The 15,264-nt window shown below is 39.1% G+C and overlaps 4 protein-coding genes across 7 annotated transcripts; all 4 read left to right on the top strand.

Moving 5' to 3' along the window:
• The first annotated feature begins 1,172 nt into the window (after positions 1-1,172).
• Positions 1,173-3,574, top strand: LOC137710303 (aluminum-activated malate transporter 10-like). Its single transcript, XM_068449234.2, has 6 exons — positions 1,173-1,618; positions 1,727-1,867; positions 1,981-2,253; positions 2,366-2,484; positions 2,606-2,749; positions 3,051-3,574. Exons 1-6 carry the CDS (start codon positions 1,273-1,275, stop codon positions 3,528-3,530), a joined length of 1,503 nt encoding a protein of 500 aa, XP_068305335.2. The 5' UTR covers positions 1,173-1,272; the 3' UTR covers positions 3,531-3,574.
• Positions 3,575-4,186: 612 nt separating this feature from the next.
• On the top strand, positions 4,187-6,746 carry LOC137711549 (HIT-type Zinc finger family protein). 2 transcript variants are annotated; one of them, XM_068450798.2, is made up of 5 exons: positions 4,187-4,339; positions 4,463-4,535; positions 4,632-4,797; positions 5,369-5,413; positions 5,747-6,746. In XM_068450798.2, the coding sequence occupies exons 1-5, from the start codon at positions 4,260-4,262 to the stop codon at positions 6,628-6,630; spliced, it is 1,248 nt and encodes a 415-aa protein (XP_068306899.2). In that variant the 5' UTR covers positions 4,187-4,259; the 3' UTR covers positions 6,631-6,746. The 2 variants fall into 2 exon arrangements, with proteins under 2 accessions (XP_068306899.2, XP_068306900.2); XM_068450799.2 differs by having other exon boundaries at positions 4,201-4,339; positions 5,372-5,413.
• On the top strand, positions 6,746-10,506 carry LOC137710718 (plant UBX domain-containing protein 10). The gene is made up of 4 exons (XM_068449826.2): positions 6,746-7,859; positions 9,256-9,426; positions 9,538-9,741; positions 9,987-10,506. The coding sequence occupies exons 1-4, from the start codon at positions 7,047-7,049 to the stop codon at positions 10,215-10,217; spliced, it is 1,419 nt and encodes a 472-aa protein (XP_068305927.2). The 5' UTR covers positions 6,746-7,046; the 3' UTR covers positions 10,218-10,506.
• A 1,677-nt stretch (positions 10,507-12,183) lies between these two features.
• On the top strand, positions 12,184-15,262 carry LOC137710354 (serine/threonine-protein kinase WNK8). 3 transcript variants are annotated; one of them, XM_068449307.2, is made up of 6 exons: positions 12,184-12,845; positions 13,005-13,042; positions 13,157-13,384; positions 13,472-13,850; positions 13,951-14,341; positions 14,424-15,262. In XM_068449307.2, exons 1-6 carry the CDS (start codon positions 12,756-12,758, stop codon positions 15,116-15,118), a joined length of 1,821 nt encoding a protein of 606 aa, XP_068305408.2. In that variant the 5' UTR covers positions 12,184-12,755; the 3' UTR covers positions 15,119-15,262. The 3 variants fall into 3 exon arrangements, with proteins under 3 accessions (XP_068305408.2, XP_068305409.2, XP_068305407.2); XM_068449308.2 differs by having other exon boundaries at positions 12,187-12,845; positions 13,157-13,381; XM_068449306.2 differs by having other exon boundaries at positions 12,187-12,845; positions 13,157-13,850.
• Positions 15,263-15,264: the final 2 nt, after the last annotated feature.

Here is a 15,264-nt window from a genome sequence, read left to right as displayed (position 1 = left end):
TATATTGATTTGATGACATGATAGTGCGCTGATGTTACCACTTTTGTTGAATTTAGGACGCAAATATGTCACCAGTCATCAAGGTTTGGTCTTAGGTCCATGATTCTCTCTCTGGCATTAAGGAAAAATTGGAAGGTTTAATTATCAGTGTATCATAGAATTTCCTTCAAATGAAGATCTGCACAAATTAGTTATATTTAGTAGAATCACTTGAATGCATTTTTGTGCTCCGGTTCGAAGATATAACTATGAAACAGAGGCGGCAAAAGGAGTAGAAGAAGACTTAAGAAGACTTGGAAAGAAACTTTGAGAAAATATATGGAGTACTTAGAACTAATGGAAGACTTTTGCAAAACAGAGCGCATTGACATCCTAAAATTCATACAGTCGATCCCACTTAGTAAGATAAGACTTAATTGTTGTAGTTGTTGTATTTGTCTGCATATCGTAGCATCAGGATTTTCCTAAAAAAAAAAAGAAAAGGAAGAGAACTATCTGTATGCAGTTTGATTACTAATTATAATCTGTAAAAAACTTGTCCCACTTTCCATATGTTGATAGTCACCTGATTACATTTGGTAAATTTCCACAAATGTCCCATATCACATTTAGTAGGTTAAAGAGTCTAGGCAGAGCAAGTAACACAAATTAATTGTATTATAAAAAAACTTTGAATTTCAGGATTGAACACTGTATATGTTTGAAGTGAAAACGACAAATTGATACAAGTGTAAGAAACAGCGAGATTATAAGCTCGAAATCTATGCATGACCTATGCGTAGTTGCCATTTCATAGATATAAATCGATAACATATGAATATGTTTTATTGGTGATAATGATATCGTCCTATATCGAACACATAATGATAATCGAAAAACAAATGTTCTTTCCATAGTCGAAAGCTTGAATAGAATTTTTACCTATTTTGAGTGAACAGAGAAAGGAATTAATGGAAGTTGTAGATCAACGTGTGTCCTTGAGTCTTCAACCTGACCTACCCAACATGCAACAAAAAAACAAGTGCATTGGCCTTTGGCTGCTATTGGAAATTTCTTGTTTATTCTTTCTTCTTTACATCATTACTTGCTAGTTCATTTGTTTATTTCGTTCCACTATGAGAAATCAAATTCCCACTTAGCATATATACTTCAGTAGTGCCACTGCTTTCCTCACCAACAATCTTCTTCTCCACATAACCCTGAGGACCACATTGTCGTATAGTTCTGCTTGTCTAATTCTCTATTTTCCTTGCTATTTCCGTTTTTGAAAAAATGGCTAAGGAGAAGGAAGCAAGTGGCACAATGGAGTGGAGGATAAAAATGGCCGACGGGTCATCTGAAGCTTTGGCTCCCACCGAGGCACGGGGGTGTCCCGGCATAGCATGTCTTGCCCTAAAGGGTCTGGTTGTAGGGTTTGTAATGAAAGTATGGAACTTTCTGAAGAAAGCTTGGGACTTGGGACACAGTGATCCCAGAAAAGTGATCCACTGCCTCAAAGTTGGGATGGCACTCACTGTTGTCTCACTCTTTTACTACATGAGACCTCTCTATGAAGGTGTGGGAGGAAATGCCATGTGGGCAGTTATGACAGTTGTGGTTGTCTTCGAAAATACTGTTGGTAAGTGAACAATTTTTCTCATTTGTGTCTTTACACGATCTAAAAGTTTAGCTAGTAAAGCTCACAAGCCGAAAAACATCAATTGTTAACTTGTTAATGTGCATGCAGGTGCAACATTATGTAAAAGTATAAACAGAATATGTGGAACTTTTGTTGCCGGATTTCTTGCCATCGGCATCCATTGGATTGCAAATCGATCCGGAAAAGAATTCGAGCCTTTCATCACTGGAATATCTGTTTTCTTATTAGGTATGTAGTAGTCTTATTAATCTCATTTTATTTTGTGAGTAGCTATAAATAGTAGACTTATAAGTTCTAATGTGTTACTGTTATAATGTTATTGTTATTCTTTTTTTCTTCAGCTTCTGCGGCAACCTTCTCGAGATTCATACCGTCAGTGAAAGCTCGATTTGATTACGGTGCCCTCATCTTCATCCTCACATTCAGCTTAGTTTCAGTGTCGGGTTACCGGGTGGATCAGTTATTCGACATGGCCAGCCAAAGAATATTGACCATCGTCATTGGGACTTCCTTGTGCGTTGTCATAACCATGATCATTTGCCCCATTTGGGCTGGGGAGGAACTCTACGTGCTCATCACTCGGAACATGGACAAGCTTGCCAATTCCTTAGATGGTACCAAATTTAATCCAATCCCATCAAGTTTAGGACAATTTAATCCCGTCTTGTGTTTGCTGTCCTAGGACAATTTTGCTGACGGTATAAAATTGTCCCACTATACTTTCAGGTTGTGTGGCAGATTATTTCACTGATAGTGGAGGCTTTGCTTGTAGTGACAAAGAATCTGACAAGAAATTGCTTGGCTACAAATGTGTTTTGGGTTCAAAGGGAATAGAAGAATCCATGGTATGCAACATAAACATATATAATTTCATGGGTTATTTAGCGTAACTTTCATTTTTTATTCAATAAAATTCTCTTGTATCGTCGAAAAAAAAATCTAACAATAGCATTTTCAATTCTATAGGCCAATTTTGCTAGATGGGAGCCCGCACATGGCCGATTCAACTTCCAGCATCCATGGAAGCAATACCTCAAAATCGGGGCATCAATGCGCGACTGTGCTTATTGCATTGAGGCCCTCAACGGTTGTGTCAGTTCTGAAAATAAGGTAATTCCAATATCAACAATCTACTAAAAGCAACTTTATTAAAAACATATGTTGAAAGTTCAATAAAAATCCTAAGTGCTTCTTGAAAAATATTTGAAACTTGGAAGTTGGAACTACAAGAAGCATCTACTACGTGCTTCTCGAGAAAGGCACTTCTAAGTGCCTTTATAACCAATATTTTTTTTTTTTTTTTCAGTCCAACGTTGTCAAAAATGTTTTTAGTTATTTAAAAAACGCTTTTATTATTTCATCACCAGTGCTAGAATGACACAAACTGAACCTCTCTGATATGAATAAACAGGTCTCTGAGCTGACAAAGAAGCATATCAGTAACATTGCCATGAAAGTAAGCTCAGACTCTTCAACAGTGATAAAAGAGCTAGCAAAAACTATGAAAACAATGAAGAAATCAACTGCAATAGATCTCCTAGTTGGAGAAATGAACAATGCAGTTCTGGATCTCCAAGAGGACTTGAAATCTCTTCCTAACTTATTCATTAATCCACAGCCACAACTGCCGCAGGAACCCGATGATTGTCCCGAAAACAACAACACAAAAGCAGAAGCAGAAGCAGAAGCAGTTGCTCTCATGGACATAATTCCACTTGTGACTTTAGCTTCTCTGCTGATTGAAATTGTTGCAAGGATTGAAGGCATGGTAGGTGCAGTTGAGGAACTGGCTGAGCTGGCTGAGTTCAAGGCAGCCGGCGATCGGAAGGCGAATCAGAATCAGACTACTAACAAAGTTGTACCAGATCAACATGCCCTCCGAAGGGTCTGAGTTAGACTGTACATGTCCAACATTGAAATCATATTACTAACAAAGTTAAATAATATGTTTCAAATTTCTTTAAATAATAACTTGAAATGTTGAACATGTCCAACATTGAAAGGTCGGAATTCAAAATTCATATTGAAAACAGAAACTACAATGGTTAATAAATCCGCTTATAAGAGAAGAATAAGTAGAGTATCGCCTTGAAATAATTATTTCAACATAAAGTCAATTATTGTGGGTAGTTTAAGTTTGAAAACTCGATGTGTACTTTTATAATTTTAGAGCTTTCAGAATTTTAATTTTGGAAAATTTTAGAAATTTGAATATCAAAATTGATTTGAGTGTCCCAAATTGAAAACTCCTGAATTGAAATAGGTCAAAATCAGAATTTCCTATTTAACCCTTGCCAAAATGAGCCGATGGACTATAATACGGTATGTGGAATAATGGTAGGTAGACCAACTTTTAGACCACATTTTCAAATTATATGATGTGTTATCAATTAAAATAAGCACGTTAATCACCATTTAAATAATAATCTAATAATCAATAATTACGTCATTGCAGCATGGCGGCAAATCCCTTGACCGCCTTAATTGGGCTTAGTCCATACAATTGGGCCTCTCCATATAGCCCAAAGCAAAAGGAAACGAACGTTCCAGTCTTTGACGGTCCCTTCTCGCTCACTTCATAACTCTCCAAAACCCCTTCGAAACTCGAAAACCTTCAGCCATGGCGGAATCCATCATTACCTCAGAAAAACCCTCCACCTCGTCCCCTCTAGAACCTCCTTCCCGTATCGTCTGCCACGTGTATGTTCTTCTCCAAGCTAATCTCTCTTTCATCAACAAAGCTTGATACTTTATTTTATTTTATTTTTTCTGGAAAATTTTCAGATTTTGATTTATTCAATTTTTGTTTTTGTTTAATTGAAGCTGCCAGAAGCAATTTTCTCAGTACACATGCCCTCGATGCAACTCACGCTACTGTTCCTTGCACTGCTACAAGGTAAGTATGCTAATTTATACAGATTTAATTTAATTTAATATATTTATTTTGTAATTTTGGTGTTTGATTGTTTTGAAATTTGATTTGATTGAGCAGTCGCATAATCTCCGGTGTACTGAATCGTTTATGCGGGAGAATGTGGTGGGGGAGATGGGGCAATTGGGGCCCGATGACGAAACTAAACAGAAAATGCTGGACATACTGAAACGATTTCACTCTGAAGAAGAAGAAACTGACGACATGGATGATGATGATAATGCTGGTAGGTTTTTATTTTGTTATTATAAATTGGTGTTCTCATGTTTTTCGATGAAGTTTATGGCTTTCGAGTTTAATGACGCTGTTTTCGGTACTTGGGATTTTGTATGTGCATTGTAAGATATAAGAGAAGTTTGTTATTGAGGGATTGCTATGGCTTTGAACTAGGAATTAGGACTGGAATCTAGTTAGTTTTTGATAGATGTTTGGTGGTTCGGGTGGGTTTAAGGGTGGAGTGAACAATTTTGCTGATTTAATCCATCGATGTTATGCTGATTACCGATTGTTTAGCAGTTGATGGCATATGCAAGTTTACTAAACTAGTATGTGTTTTATAGTTGAGTATAAATGAAGTAAGTAGGTCTTGTGCGACGTTGAATCGGGCCTGATTGATGATAGCAATAAGTGTAACGCTGCCTTTAAATGAAATTGATAACTAGTATCGTAGTTGGTATAAGGATAGTTTTTCTGTGTTTTATTGGCTTCCTAAGAGATATTCATTGTTTAATTATGGTCCTTAAATGTTTTTTTTCACAAATTTGGATTTCTGACCGAAATCTAAACTTATTTTTCAGCAGGTTCTGCACTGTCTGAGGAGACTATTGAAAAAGTGCTGTCTGGTATGTTGCCGTGTCTATCTTTTATTGATGTATTTAGCTTGTAGCTCTCAAGTTCTTTCGTATCTTTCATTCATTCGATTTTACATTTTCAAAGAAACAGATATTTGCGCTCCTTAGTTTATATTTGGAAGTTAAATTCAGCTCACGTCTACTGGATTATGCGTTCTCTGCTTTCCTCTATATGTCCTAAAGCTGACATGAGTCATTTTGCACTCCGTAGTTTTATACTTGCAAGTAGTAAATTTTAACTTTTGTCTTTCTGGATTATGCTTTTCCTGCATTCCTCCCCATTTCCTAAAGCTGACATAAGTTGGTTGCCTTTAACCTTTGTAGGTGGTGAAGTTAGTCTGGATGATCTATCTACAGAAGAGAAGAAACTATTCCAAAGAGCTGTCGTTTCTGGGGAACTGAGCAAGATGATTAAGCCTTGGGATCCATGGTGGTTGAAGCCTTCTGCCAGAACGATATCATTTAGCAGGGAAGGATCCCAACTTATCCAACCTCTTGTCAAAGACGATGAATCAATGTCACCTGAGGATAATTCAGAGAGCAATCAAGCGAGTGAGATTCCACCCGGGCCTGACACCCCACTGCCACCAGTCAGCAAGCTGAGTTCCACAAAGCCATCACCGTCCTTAGCTGTTCATCTGGTTGACATCATATACAGCTACTGTTTCACACTCCGTCTTTACAATGGAGATTGGAAATCGGATGCCATAGGATCATCCATGGCGGTGCTTTCTGTCTCCAATGTACTGGGCCAGGGTGGGCAACCGGAGACTGTCCTGGAAGTGCTGTCTTATTCCTTGGAGAAGACCTGCTCCCCAGACTTCAAACATACAGGCGGCTTGCAATTTGGACTCGGTCTCATAGATGATGTAACAAGCCTATTAACGCTAGGAACACCTGCTTTGTTGTGCTTGCTCTGTGATCTGCAGAGGATGGTTCAGGCTGGGGAGAGGGATCTGAGGTCGGAGAAACCGCGAAAGTCGTCACGAAGAACAGAAATTAGGAACAAGCTTAAGTTGGCCGAACGGAAAATTTATTTCATCATGTGTTGGGTGCACGAGCAAACCGGGGAAGTTTGGACTTCCTTAGCAGCCAATGTAACGGCCGAAAAGAGTTCAGCTCTGAGTTATCAATCGGCTTCGAGGCCCGGGAAAGCGGAGAAGAAAGCCGAACCAAAGAGCAAGGTTTTGATTCAGGAGATTAGATGAAAATAATAACATTGTAACTATTCTTTTCGGTTCGTTGTTGTAATCAAATTGTTTCTCCTTTTGAGTGTGTGTTATTGTAATTTGCATGGGACTATGAGTAGCACAGAAGTTGAATACACCGCGTAGCACGTGATCTCAGCCGAGAAGCAAAAACGACGACGTTAAACCTTTTAATTACCGGACAATGGCAATTCCGTTATTTCACAAAAAGTCAGGGGACGTTTTTGACGTTCCATCCAAAACCGATATCTATTGACCACCTGGTTTGGCTCCCGCGGATGCTCTCATAAACCTTCTCAGTAATTTCCCAGAGAAGAGAACCGACAATCACAGAACGTCGTCGTATCGTTCTCGGCTCTCTCTCTCTCTCTCTCTTCCCGATTCGAACCAGGGAAAGCCCTAATCTGCGTGCAGAGATGGTCGATGTGAACGACAAGTTAGTGTATTTCCAAGAGATCACAGGCCTCGAAGACTCCGATTTGTGCGTGGAGATCCTCACCGCCCATGGCTGGGACCTCGAGCTCGCGATCTCCTCCCTCACCACCACCTCGAACCATACGCCTTCGCCGGAAGATACATCTGCCGCTGGAACCTCCACAGTCTCCGATGCCGGCGGTGGGGACGGTCTTCGCTCCATTCCTCAACCGTCGTACCAATCTGGACAGTCGTCAAACGCCGTCGCGGCACCCGGTTTGGCTTGGAGGATCATAACTCTGCCGATTTCTGTTATTTCTGGTAGTCTAGGTTTGATTTCTGGCGCGGTTGGGCTCGGGCTGTGGGCGGCGGGTGGAGTGCTATCGTACTCGCTCGGAATGATTGGGGTCGGGGCTGGTCGGGACGGTGAGGCCTCGGCCCGATTAGTGTCGGTGTCGGAGGTGGGGAATGAAGCAGCGCAGTTTGTAGCGAGGTTCGAGCAGGATTTTGGGACGAGGAGGCCGAATTTCGTCAGCGAAGGGTTTATGGACGCCCTGCAGAGGTCGAGGAACTCGTTCAAGCTGTTGTTCGTATACTTGCACTCGCCGGACCATCTTGATACGCCGTCTTTTTGTGAGAGGACTTTGTGCTCGGAGATGTTGGTGGATTATATCAATGAGAATTTTGTGTCGTGGGGAGGGAGCATTCGGGCTAGTGAAGGCTTCAAGATGAGTAATAGTTTGAAGGCCTCGAGATATCCCTTCTGTGCCGTCGTTATGGCTGCTACGAACCAGAGGATCGTGCTGCTTCAGCAGGTATATGATTCTTTGCCTGCCTTATTTCCATATAAAAATTATCGGTCCATCAGACTATATACAGATTTGATAGCTCTATAGATTGAATTGAGTGAAAAATATTATAACTCGGTTTAATTATTATATTATTTGTTGTTGGTAATGGATTGGAATATCTTAGGGCGGAAGTTAGAATTATCAGTATCAATCTTTGTTTGATATTGGGGGATGAAGATGGAGGAATGGAAGTTATGCCTGTGACATTGTATTTTGAAACTAGAGGTTTTTCAGCACAAAGTTCCAATCTGAGTAATTGTTACTCGATTTATCGAATAACACATTTGACTCATTATATTCGAATCTTTTATGTTTCTTTTTTTGTAAATGAGTTGACCAGTCAGTCTGGTGATTCATGGGGTTTAACTGGGAAGCTTACAGAGCGGTGTTTTTAGTGGATTAAGGATTCTTCATTTGATTTCCCAATTTGGTTGCTCAGAGTGCTACAAACATCCCTTTTCATGCAATGTTAGCAGCAGAAACATTGCATGGAAACATTGCTCGGCATGTTCATTTTTGGTGTGAGTGATGTTAGCATTAAAAAAGGTTCTATAGTGGGTTGATAGGTGTTCATGGTCGCCGGCAGAAACAGAGTAGATATTTACATACTGGTGTGGTTTAGCTTCCTGATTCATCATTTGTTCTTCTATTTTCCATCCCTAGAGTTTCTAGTGACTGAAGTTTCGGGGATTTTCCTTTGTTGCTTTTTACCCCTTAACATTGAAAGCATGTTTATTTTGGTGAGAAGGCAGGCACTCTTTTTTTTTTTTTTTTTTTTTAATAGATTAGAATGTAGGATAGATTCTATTGGAGGGGTAAGAGGCTCAACAGAATGGATATCTTTTAGAAAATTTCTGCTATTGTCTTTCTGGAGATGCTATTAATTTGAAGTTGTTTCAATATGATCTGCGCTTATCTTAAAAATTGCTGCTCTGTCTATACCAATGATGTTGGAGCTTTAGCCTTTATTTTGACTGGTCATGTTCCTTGGGGAAAATGGTCAATTATTGTACAGAAAGATTGTCACAATTTATCCTGGACAGTAACTAAGTATTATTGTTTCTCTTTCAGATTAGGTGGATGTTAAATTTGTTATTGAGCTATTGAGTTTAACTTAAGCTATTCTATAGCTTGGTATGAGCATTTTGTTTTATACCCTACCTTGAATGTGTTTTCCTCTTTAAGTGATGCATCTTAAACTTGAAGTTTTTCTTTCTAGAGTATTAGATTGATTTCAATGTTCTTTTTCTTTTCCATATTTCCCAATATTCCGTTTCAACTGTATGGTAACTAAATATTAATGATGTCTAATTTTGTTGTTCATTTTGTCCGTAACGACTATCTTTGTCATCTTTGGCAGGTTGAGGGGCCAAAGTCTCCTGAAGAAATGCTCTCAATACTAAATAGAGTGGTCGAAGAAAGTGCTTCTGTTCTTGGTACAGCAAGGCATGAGGCAGAAGAAAGGAGAATGAACATTCGTTTAAGGGAGGAGCAAGATGCTGCTTATAGAGCAGCACTTGAAGCTGATCAGGTATGTTAATATTTTAACCTAATTTCTTGTGACAAACAAAGGCTATAGGTTTTAGGAAGCTCTTAGGTTGTTCTTTTCTCATTCCCTTATTGTTATGTTCGTTTACTTCAGGCGAGGGAAAACCAGAGGAGGGAAGAGCAAGAACGTCTAGAAAGAGAAGCTGCTGAAGCTGAGCGGAAGCGCCAGGAGGAAGAGGAGGCTTGTGAAAGAGCAGCACAGGAAGCTGCGGAGAAAGAGGCTGCACTAGCTAGGATGCGGCAGGAAAAAGCCTTGTCACTTGGTGCTGAACCTGAAAAAGGACCTGATGTTACACAGGTAATCCCTCTTGCATTATGACTTAAATTTTCTCTTGTTATTTTCTTGTACGTTTTGAATGTATAGGTGTTTCAGATAACTTCTATGATACGTTCACACATTCAGTTCAGTATGTTTAGATATCATTCATGGACATTCTATGCAACTTTTATACTGGTCGCAAATCCCAGTATTCCTTGTTTTGTTCGAGATACTAGTTATTTAACCTAATCGACGCATGGTTATGTTTTTATTTGATAACCCAGGTTGTGGTTCGGTTCCCAACTGGACAACGCAAGGAAAGGAGATTCCACAGCACTGCAGTAATCCAAAATCTCTATGATTTTGTTGATTCTTTGGGTTGTTTAGACGCTGAGAACTACAGTTTGGTGTCGAACTTCCCTCGAGTTGTATACGGACCAGAGAAGTTGTCTTTATCCTTGAAAGAAGCAGGATTGCATCCACAGGCCAGTCTTTTTCTGGAGCTGAATGCTTAGAGAACTTTAATGCACGCATCGTGGTTTGTTATCAAAATTCAGTACAGATGATTACTGCAAACTGCAACTAGGGTTTAATTTATTTTTGCACCTCTATACATAGCAACTATGTCGATTTATTTAGAACGATGTGACGAGTTAAGGTAGATGACGTTGATGATATGTGGATGTGTAGTTTGTTTTCGTTGCAAATTCTTTCAAACACGCGGCCCCTAAAATGGAAGCGGATTGAAATAACGATACTGACTATATGGACATGAAAATCTAAATAAGCTCTTCCACTCGTTTCTCTGTTTGATGTGATTAATGATTACTTTGTGATGTTGCCTCCTCCCTCCCTTTTCGTTTCTTGATAGAGCTGATGAATTTCGAACTTCAGAGATGAGTGCCGGGCAAGAACCAAGTTTTCAATGCAATCGTTACGACTACGAACAACATATGTCGACGGAACTAAGTCAACTTTGTTGTCCTAACGGTTCATTGATCGTAATTTAAATTTCGTAATCAACAGAACTTCGTTGATCTAACGGTTCGTTGAGCGCAACTAAGCTGACGGCAAGCATCGTCAACGTTGGCCAGACTTGAACCGAAGACATTTGATTGACGTGACTTGAACTGGAGACCTTCGACTGATGTGATTACTATACTCGTAAGCATCATAGCTTTACCCCTATCTTACTTGGTTAAGGACATGGTGGTTGTGCACCAAACTCCATGAAAATTGTGGGTACATTTCAACACCCTACTTAAATTGTGCCAAGTAGATAAATAATTGAAATGTAATGCGCACATTGTGGTTTTGAATCATCCAGACCGTCAAATGTAAAGATTTCATATGTCGACACATGGTAAAAAAATAAAAATAAAAAAAAACTAAAATTATGCTTTTACATAACCGAAAGTTGCCATATAGTTGGAAAGGTTGTGGCTGTGGAGAACATGGTTGGAAATATCGTGATATACAAGCCAAGTCCAAGTCATCTGTAACTTGTTTCTCTGTTGAAAATCTTAAATCTCTTATGTTGATTCTAACTTCTTTGTATGGTCGATACATTTGTTGCGTTCCAAGACGTTGAAAGAGCAAAAATGTAGTACTACACATACACCACACCAAGAATTTAAGTTCAAATTACATTCCGTCTTTCGAAATATTACACCAGAAATTAGGAATAAAACCAAAAAGCCTTGTTGTCTTTTGATCCTTTCTCCATTAGACTTTAATCTTACCTCCTTTATTCCTTCGCTTTCCCAAAGCAACAAGATTTGTGACAACACCAAATTTTGATTCTATTAAATTCGTAATATTCAAAAATCGAATTAATTTCCTCACTACAAAAGTTAGTAACACCTCTTTATGTCATCCCTTTCCCCGCCATTTCCCTTTTCTTGTCAATTTTCTTAAATTTATTTGAATTTTTGATCGATATATGTTTCTAAAATAGTTGTGGAGTATTAACGTTTTTTAATGTACCTGAAACACAGTCATGTGACAGTACTATTTTACTTAAATAATAACATGTAAATTTGATTGCCTTTATTAATATACTTTACAATTTAGACATTTAATCATGTCTATACTCTTATTATAACACGTAAATAGTGCACTACATATCCGTAACATAAACACAAACATGTGGTGTGCAAAGATTGTGAAAGAATCCTAGTACATAGTTTCGGAATAAATAAAAAGTAGAACAAATATACGAAAAAATAGAAAAAAAAAATATAAATTTTAATATTTTACCAGAACTCCAATTTCAACTTTTCCAGCCTTTTCAGGACACCGTGATTAATTAAATTAAAGATTAATTTGCTAATATTTTTGCTGATCAGTATATTAATTTTACTAATACGCTCCGAGCTGAATTGTCTTTCCCTAATCAACCTCCTAATTCCTAAATTAAATTAAAGTTAAATTAATTAAATTTAAAATTCAAAATTAAATAATTAAATTAGTTTCCAAGTAGAAGTCGAGAAGAACAGCGTGTACCATCTAATCATAGAGGGAGAAAAGGACTCCACCGGAACACCTCTTCCGATCCAAAAATCAAAATCCCTAGAAATCCCAATCGAACACCATCACAATGCCCCACCCAACCCTACATTTACCCCTCTCCTCCCAATCGCAATCCCTAGGGTTCCATCTCCAATCGCTCTCGCTCTCTCCGAGCTCGATTTCTGCACTCTAGGGTTTTCTTAGGGTTCTGAGAGTCCCCAATTTCGCCTCTCCAGCTGGAAAGATGCAGATAGCACCATGGCTGAGTCTCGGATAGCTTTGACAATGTGGAGCTCCGTCGCGAACCGGAATTCAGGGACGGAATTCGGGAACATGTGGTTTATCGGCTGCCGCTTTCGTCTTCGTTTGGCGTTCGACTCGTACTCCGTCGCTTGCGAGGCGTTTTCTGAACACTATTGTAATCTGATTCCGGTTGGGGTTGTTGAGCGCAAGAAGCTTTTGAAAGGTTTGTGAAGAATCGTTTCCGTCTTAAAAAAAAAGTTTGCTTCTTTCGGGAGATTTTTTTTTGTGTTTTTAGGGTTATGGATTCCTGTAGTGGTTTTGTTGGTGGGAATTCTGGTTGCGACGATGGTGGCGTTGTAGAGAAAGATCCGACTGGGCAATACTTGCGGGTACGGTTCGGGATTTTGTTTGCTCTTAATTTGGTATTTCAATTGTGTTTTAATGTAAATTTTATCGGTGTTTGTTGAATGTGTTTTCGGTCATCTTTGCTTGCTTGTTGTTGGTTTTGGTGATATAATTCTTATGTAGATTTGTGTTTGTTCATCCAGTATGACGAATTACTGGGGAGGGGAGCATTCAAGATTGCGTATGCTTCTCTAACCACCTTGAATTCGTTTCTTTGTAGTTGGTTTCTAGGGTTCTAACGATTTGATATTGCAAAATTATTTGTTTACTTATTTGGATGTTGTACAAAATGTAGATACAAGGCATTCGATGAGGAAGAAGGAATAGAAGTAGCCTGGTGCCAAGTGAATATCAAGGAGGTGTTGCAGTCTCCGGAACAACTGGAGAGATTGTATTCTGAGGTTTATCTGCTGAAGTCGTTAAAACATCAAAACATTGTGAAGTTCCATAACTCTTGGGTGGATGATAAGAACAGGACCATCAACATAATAACAGAGCTGTTCACTTCTGGGACTTTGAGGCAGTTAGTTTTGCTGACTTTTTTTCATGTTTCATGTTTTTACTTGGCGTACCTTCTTCAAATGCTAACCGTTTTTGTTCTGGGATTAAGGTATCGAAAGAAGCATAAGAATGTCGATATGAAGGCCATTAAGAACTGGGCAAGGCAGATTCTTCGAGGATTGCACTATCTGCATTCTCACAATCCTCCAATTATTCATAGAGATTTGAAATGTGACAACATTTTTGTCAATGGAAATACTGGAGAAATTAAAATCGGAGATCTTGGATTGGCAATAGTCATGCAGCAGCCTACTGCTCATAGTGTTATCGGCACCCCTGAATTCATGGCTCCAGAGCTTTATGACGAGGAATACAATGAATTAGTCGACATCTATTCTTTTGGCATGTGCATGTTAGAAATGGTTACTTGTGAATACCCTTATAGTGAATGTAAAAATCCGGCACAAATTTATAAGAAGGTTACCTCTGTAAGTTTCTGATCGACTGATTTATGAATTTCTCTCCAGTTTTTTTTTTTTTTCCTACTAAATGGTTGTCTAATGTTTCTCCTGAATTCCTTTGTTGTAGGGTGTAAAGCCCGCTTCACTCAATAAAGTGGACAATCCTCAAGTCAAGGAGTTCATAGAGAAGTGTCTAGTTCCAGCATCTATGAGATTGAGTGCGGTGGAACTCTTGAAAGATCCATTCCTTGCACCTGACAATTTGAAGGAGCCGAATTGTGTTATTTTACAGTCAGAAAATATGGTGAACTTGCCACACCCCGAAGCTCGTCCTATGGACATAGATACTAACTACCAGAAGTGCCCTGTTGGATCTTGTGGAAGAAGTCCCAATGAAAATTCTAACCCTTCAGTTCTGGAGTTACAGAGTTTAACTGAGAATAATGAGTTCAGGTTAAGAGCAACCAAAAATGCTGATAACACCGTCTCATTAACTTTGCGCATTGCTGATACATGTGGTAAGTACATCTGCCGTGCAAAAAGTTTTTCTTCCTCCCCTTATTTTCCTGAACTACACCTGAATATTATTTGTTTATACAGGTCGTGTGAGGAATATCCATTTTGAGTTCTATCTGGAGTCTGATACCTCAATTTCAATTGCTGGGGAGATGGTTGAGCAACTTGATCTTTCGCATGAAGATGTCTCTGTCATAGCGGAGTTAATTGATAACTTGATCATGAAGCTAGTACCTGGCTGGAAACCTTCATCAGAAGGTTCATCATGTGGAACAAATAGTTCGTGTGGGGATCAGCCTGCACGGCAAAATGTTGTCTCACATTTTGCACATGCGGAGGACCGAGATAACCAAGCATCAATGATTTTAGATACTTCGGCTACCTCAGCTGAGTATGGTGTCCCTACTGCCTCAGGTGCCAGTAATGTCAAAGTTATGGAGTCGGCTAAATACAGTTCTGATGAATGCTGTAAAGCTTCAGATGGTTACGGTTCCGGTCCTGATTGTATGGTTCAGGGTGCGGCCAGGGAGAAGAGTTGCGAAGCTGATTCTGGTGATTCAGTTGTGATGAATGAGGTACGCCCCGACATGTCAAGCATTTGTTCCTTATCTGAGCTGTCTCTAGCAAATAAAGATCGATACAATGAGCAAAAGGGGGAGCTTGTTGCTATTGATAGGCAGTACCGTCGATGCCTTCTCGAGCTCTTGAGGTTGAGGGAGGAAGAAATTCAGAGTGCAAAGAAGAGGTGGATAGCGAAAAAGAAAATAGCTGTTAATTGATGTACTATTTAGTGTTCTCTTTCGTCTTTTTAATTCGTTTTGTACTTGTAATTGTTTTTTCGTCAAGAAATGTGGCGAAGCGAATCATGCCCGTGTTTTTATGTGTCGATTTGGTTCATACATTTGGTTTTACGGTTACTAATAGT

Source organism: Pyrus communis, chromosome 6, assembly GCF_041283825.1.
Source record: "Pyrus communis isolate YQ-2024b chromosome 6, ASM4128382v1, whole genome shotgun sequence".
NCBI classification, from domain to species: domain Eukaryota; kingdom Viridiplantae; phylum Streptophyta; class Magnoliopsida; order Rosales; family Rosaceae; genus Pyrus; species Pyrus communis.
This window is presented reverse-complemented; position numbering and strand designations above follow the sequence as displayed.

Coding starts and splice junctions, on each gene's coding strand:
- LOC137710303 (XM_068449234.2), top strand. CDS start 1,273: ATGGCTAAGGAGAAGGAAGCAAGTGGCACAATGGAGTGGAGGATAAAA. Junction 1,619..1,726: donor TGTCTTCGAAAATACTGTTG/GTAAGTGAACAA, acceptor ATGTGCATGCAG/GTGCAACATTATGTAAAAGT. Junction 2,485..2,605: donor AGGGAATAGAAGAATCCATG/GTATGCAACATA, acceptor TCAATTCTATAG/GCCAATTTTGCTAGATGGGA.
- LOC137710718 (XM_068449826.2), top strand. CDS start 7,047: ATGGTCGATGTGAACGACAAGTTAGTGTATTTCCAAGAGATCACAGGC. Junction 9,427..9,537: donor CAGCACTTGAAGCTGATCAG/GTATGTTAATAT, acceptor CGTTTACTTCAG/GCGAGGGAAAACCAGAGGAG. Junction 9,742..9,986: donor AAGGACCTGATGTTACACAG/GTAATCCCTCTT, acceptor TTGATAACCCAG/GTTGTGGTTCGGTTCCCAAC.
- LOC137711549 (XM_068450798.2), top strand. CDS start 4,260: ATGGCGGAATCCATCATTACCTCAGAAAAACCCTCCACCTCGTCCCCT. Junction 4,536..4,631: donor GTTCCTTGCACTGCTACAAG/GTAAGTATGCTA, acceptor TTGATTGAGCAG/TCGCATAATCTCCGGTGTAC. Junction 5,414..5,746: donor TATTGAAAAAGTGCTGTCTG/GTATGTTGCCGT, acceptor TAACCTTTGTAG/GTGGTGAAGTTAGTCTGGAT.
- LOC137710354 (XM_068449306.2), top strand. CDS start 12,756: ATGGATTCCTGTAGTGGTTTTGTTGGTGGGAATTCTGGTTGCGACGAT. Junction 13,043..13,156: donor AGGGGAGCATTCAAGATTGC/GTATGCTTCTCT, acceptor TACAAAATGTAG/ATACAAGGCATTCGATGAGG. Junction 14,342..14,423: donor GCGCATTGCTGATACATGTG/GTAAGTACATCT, acceptor TTGTTTATACAG/GTCGTGTGAGGAATATCCAT.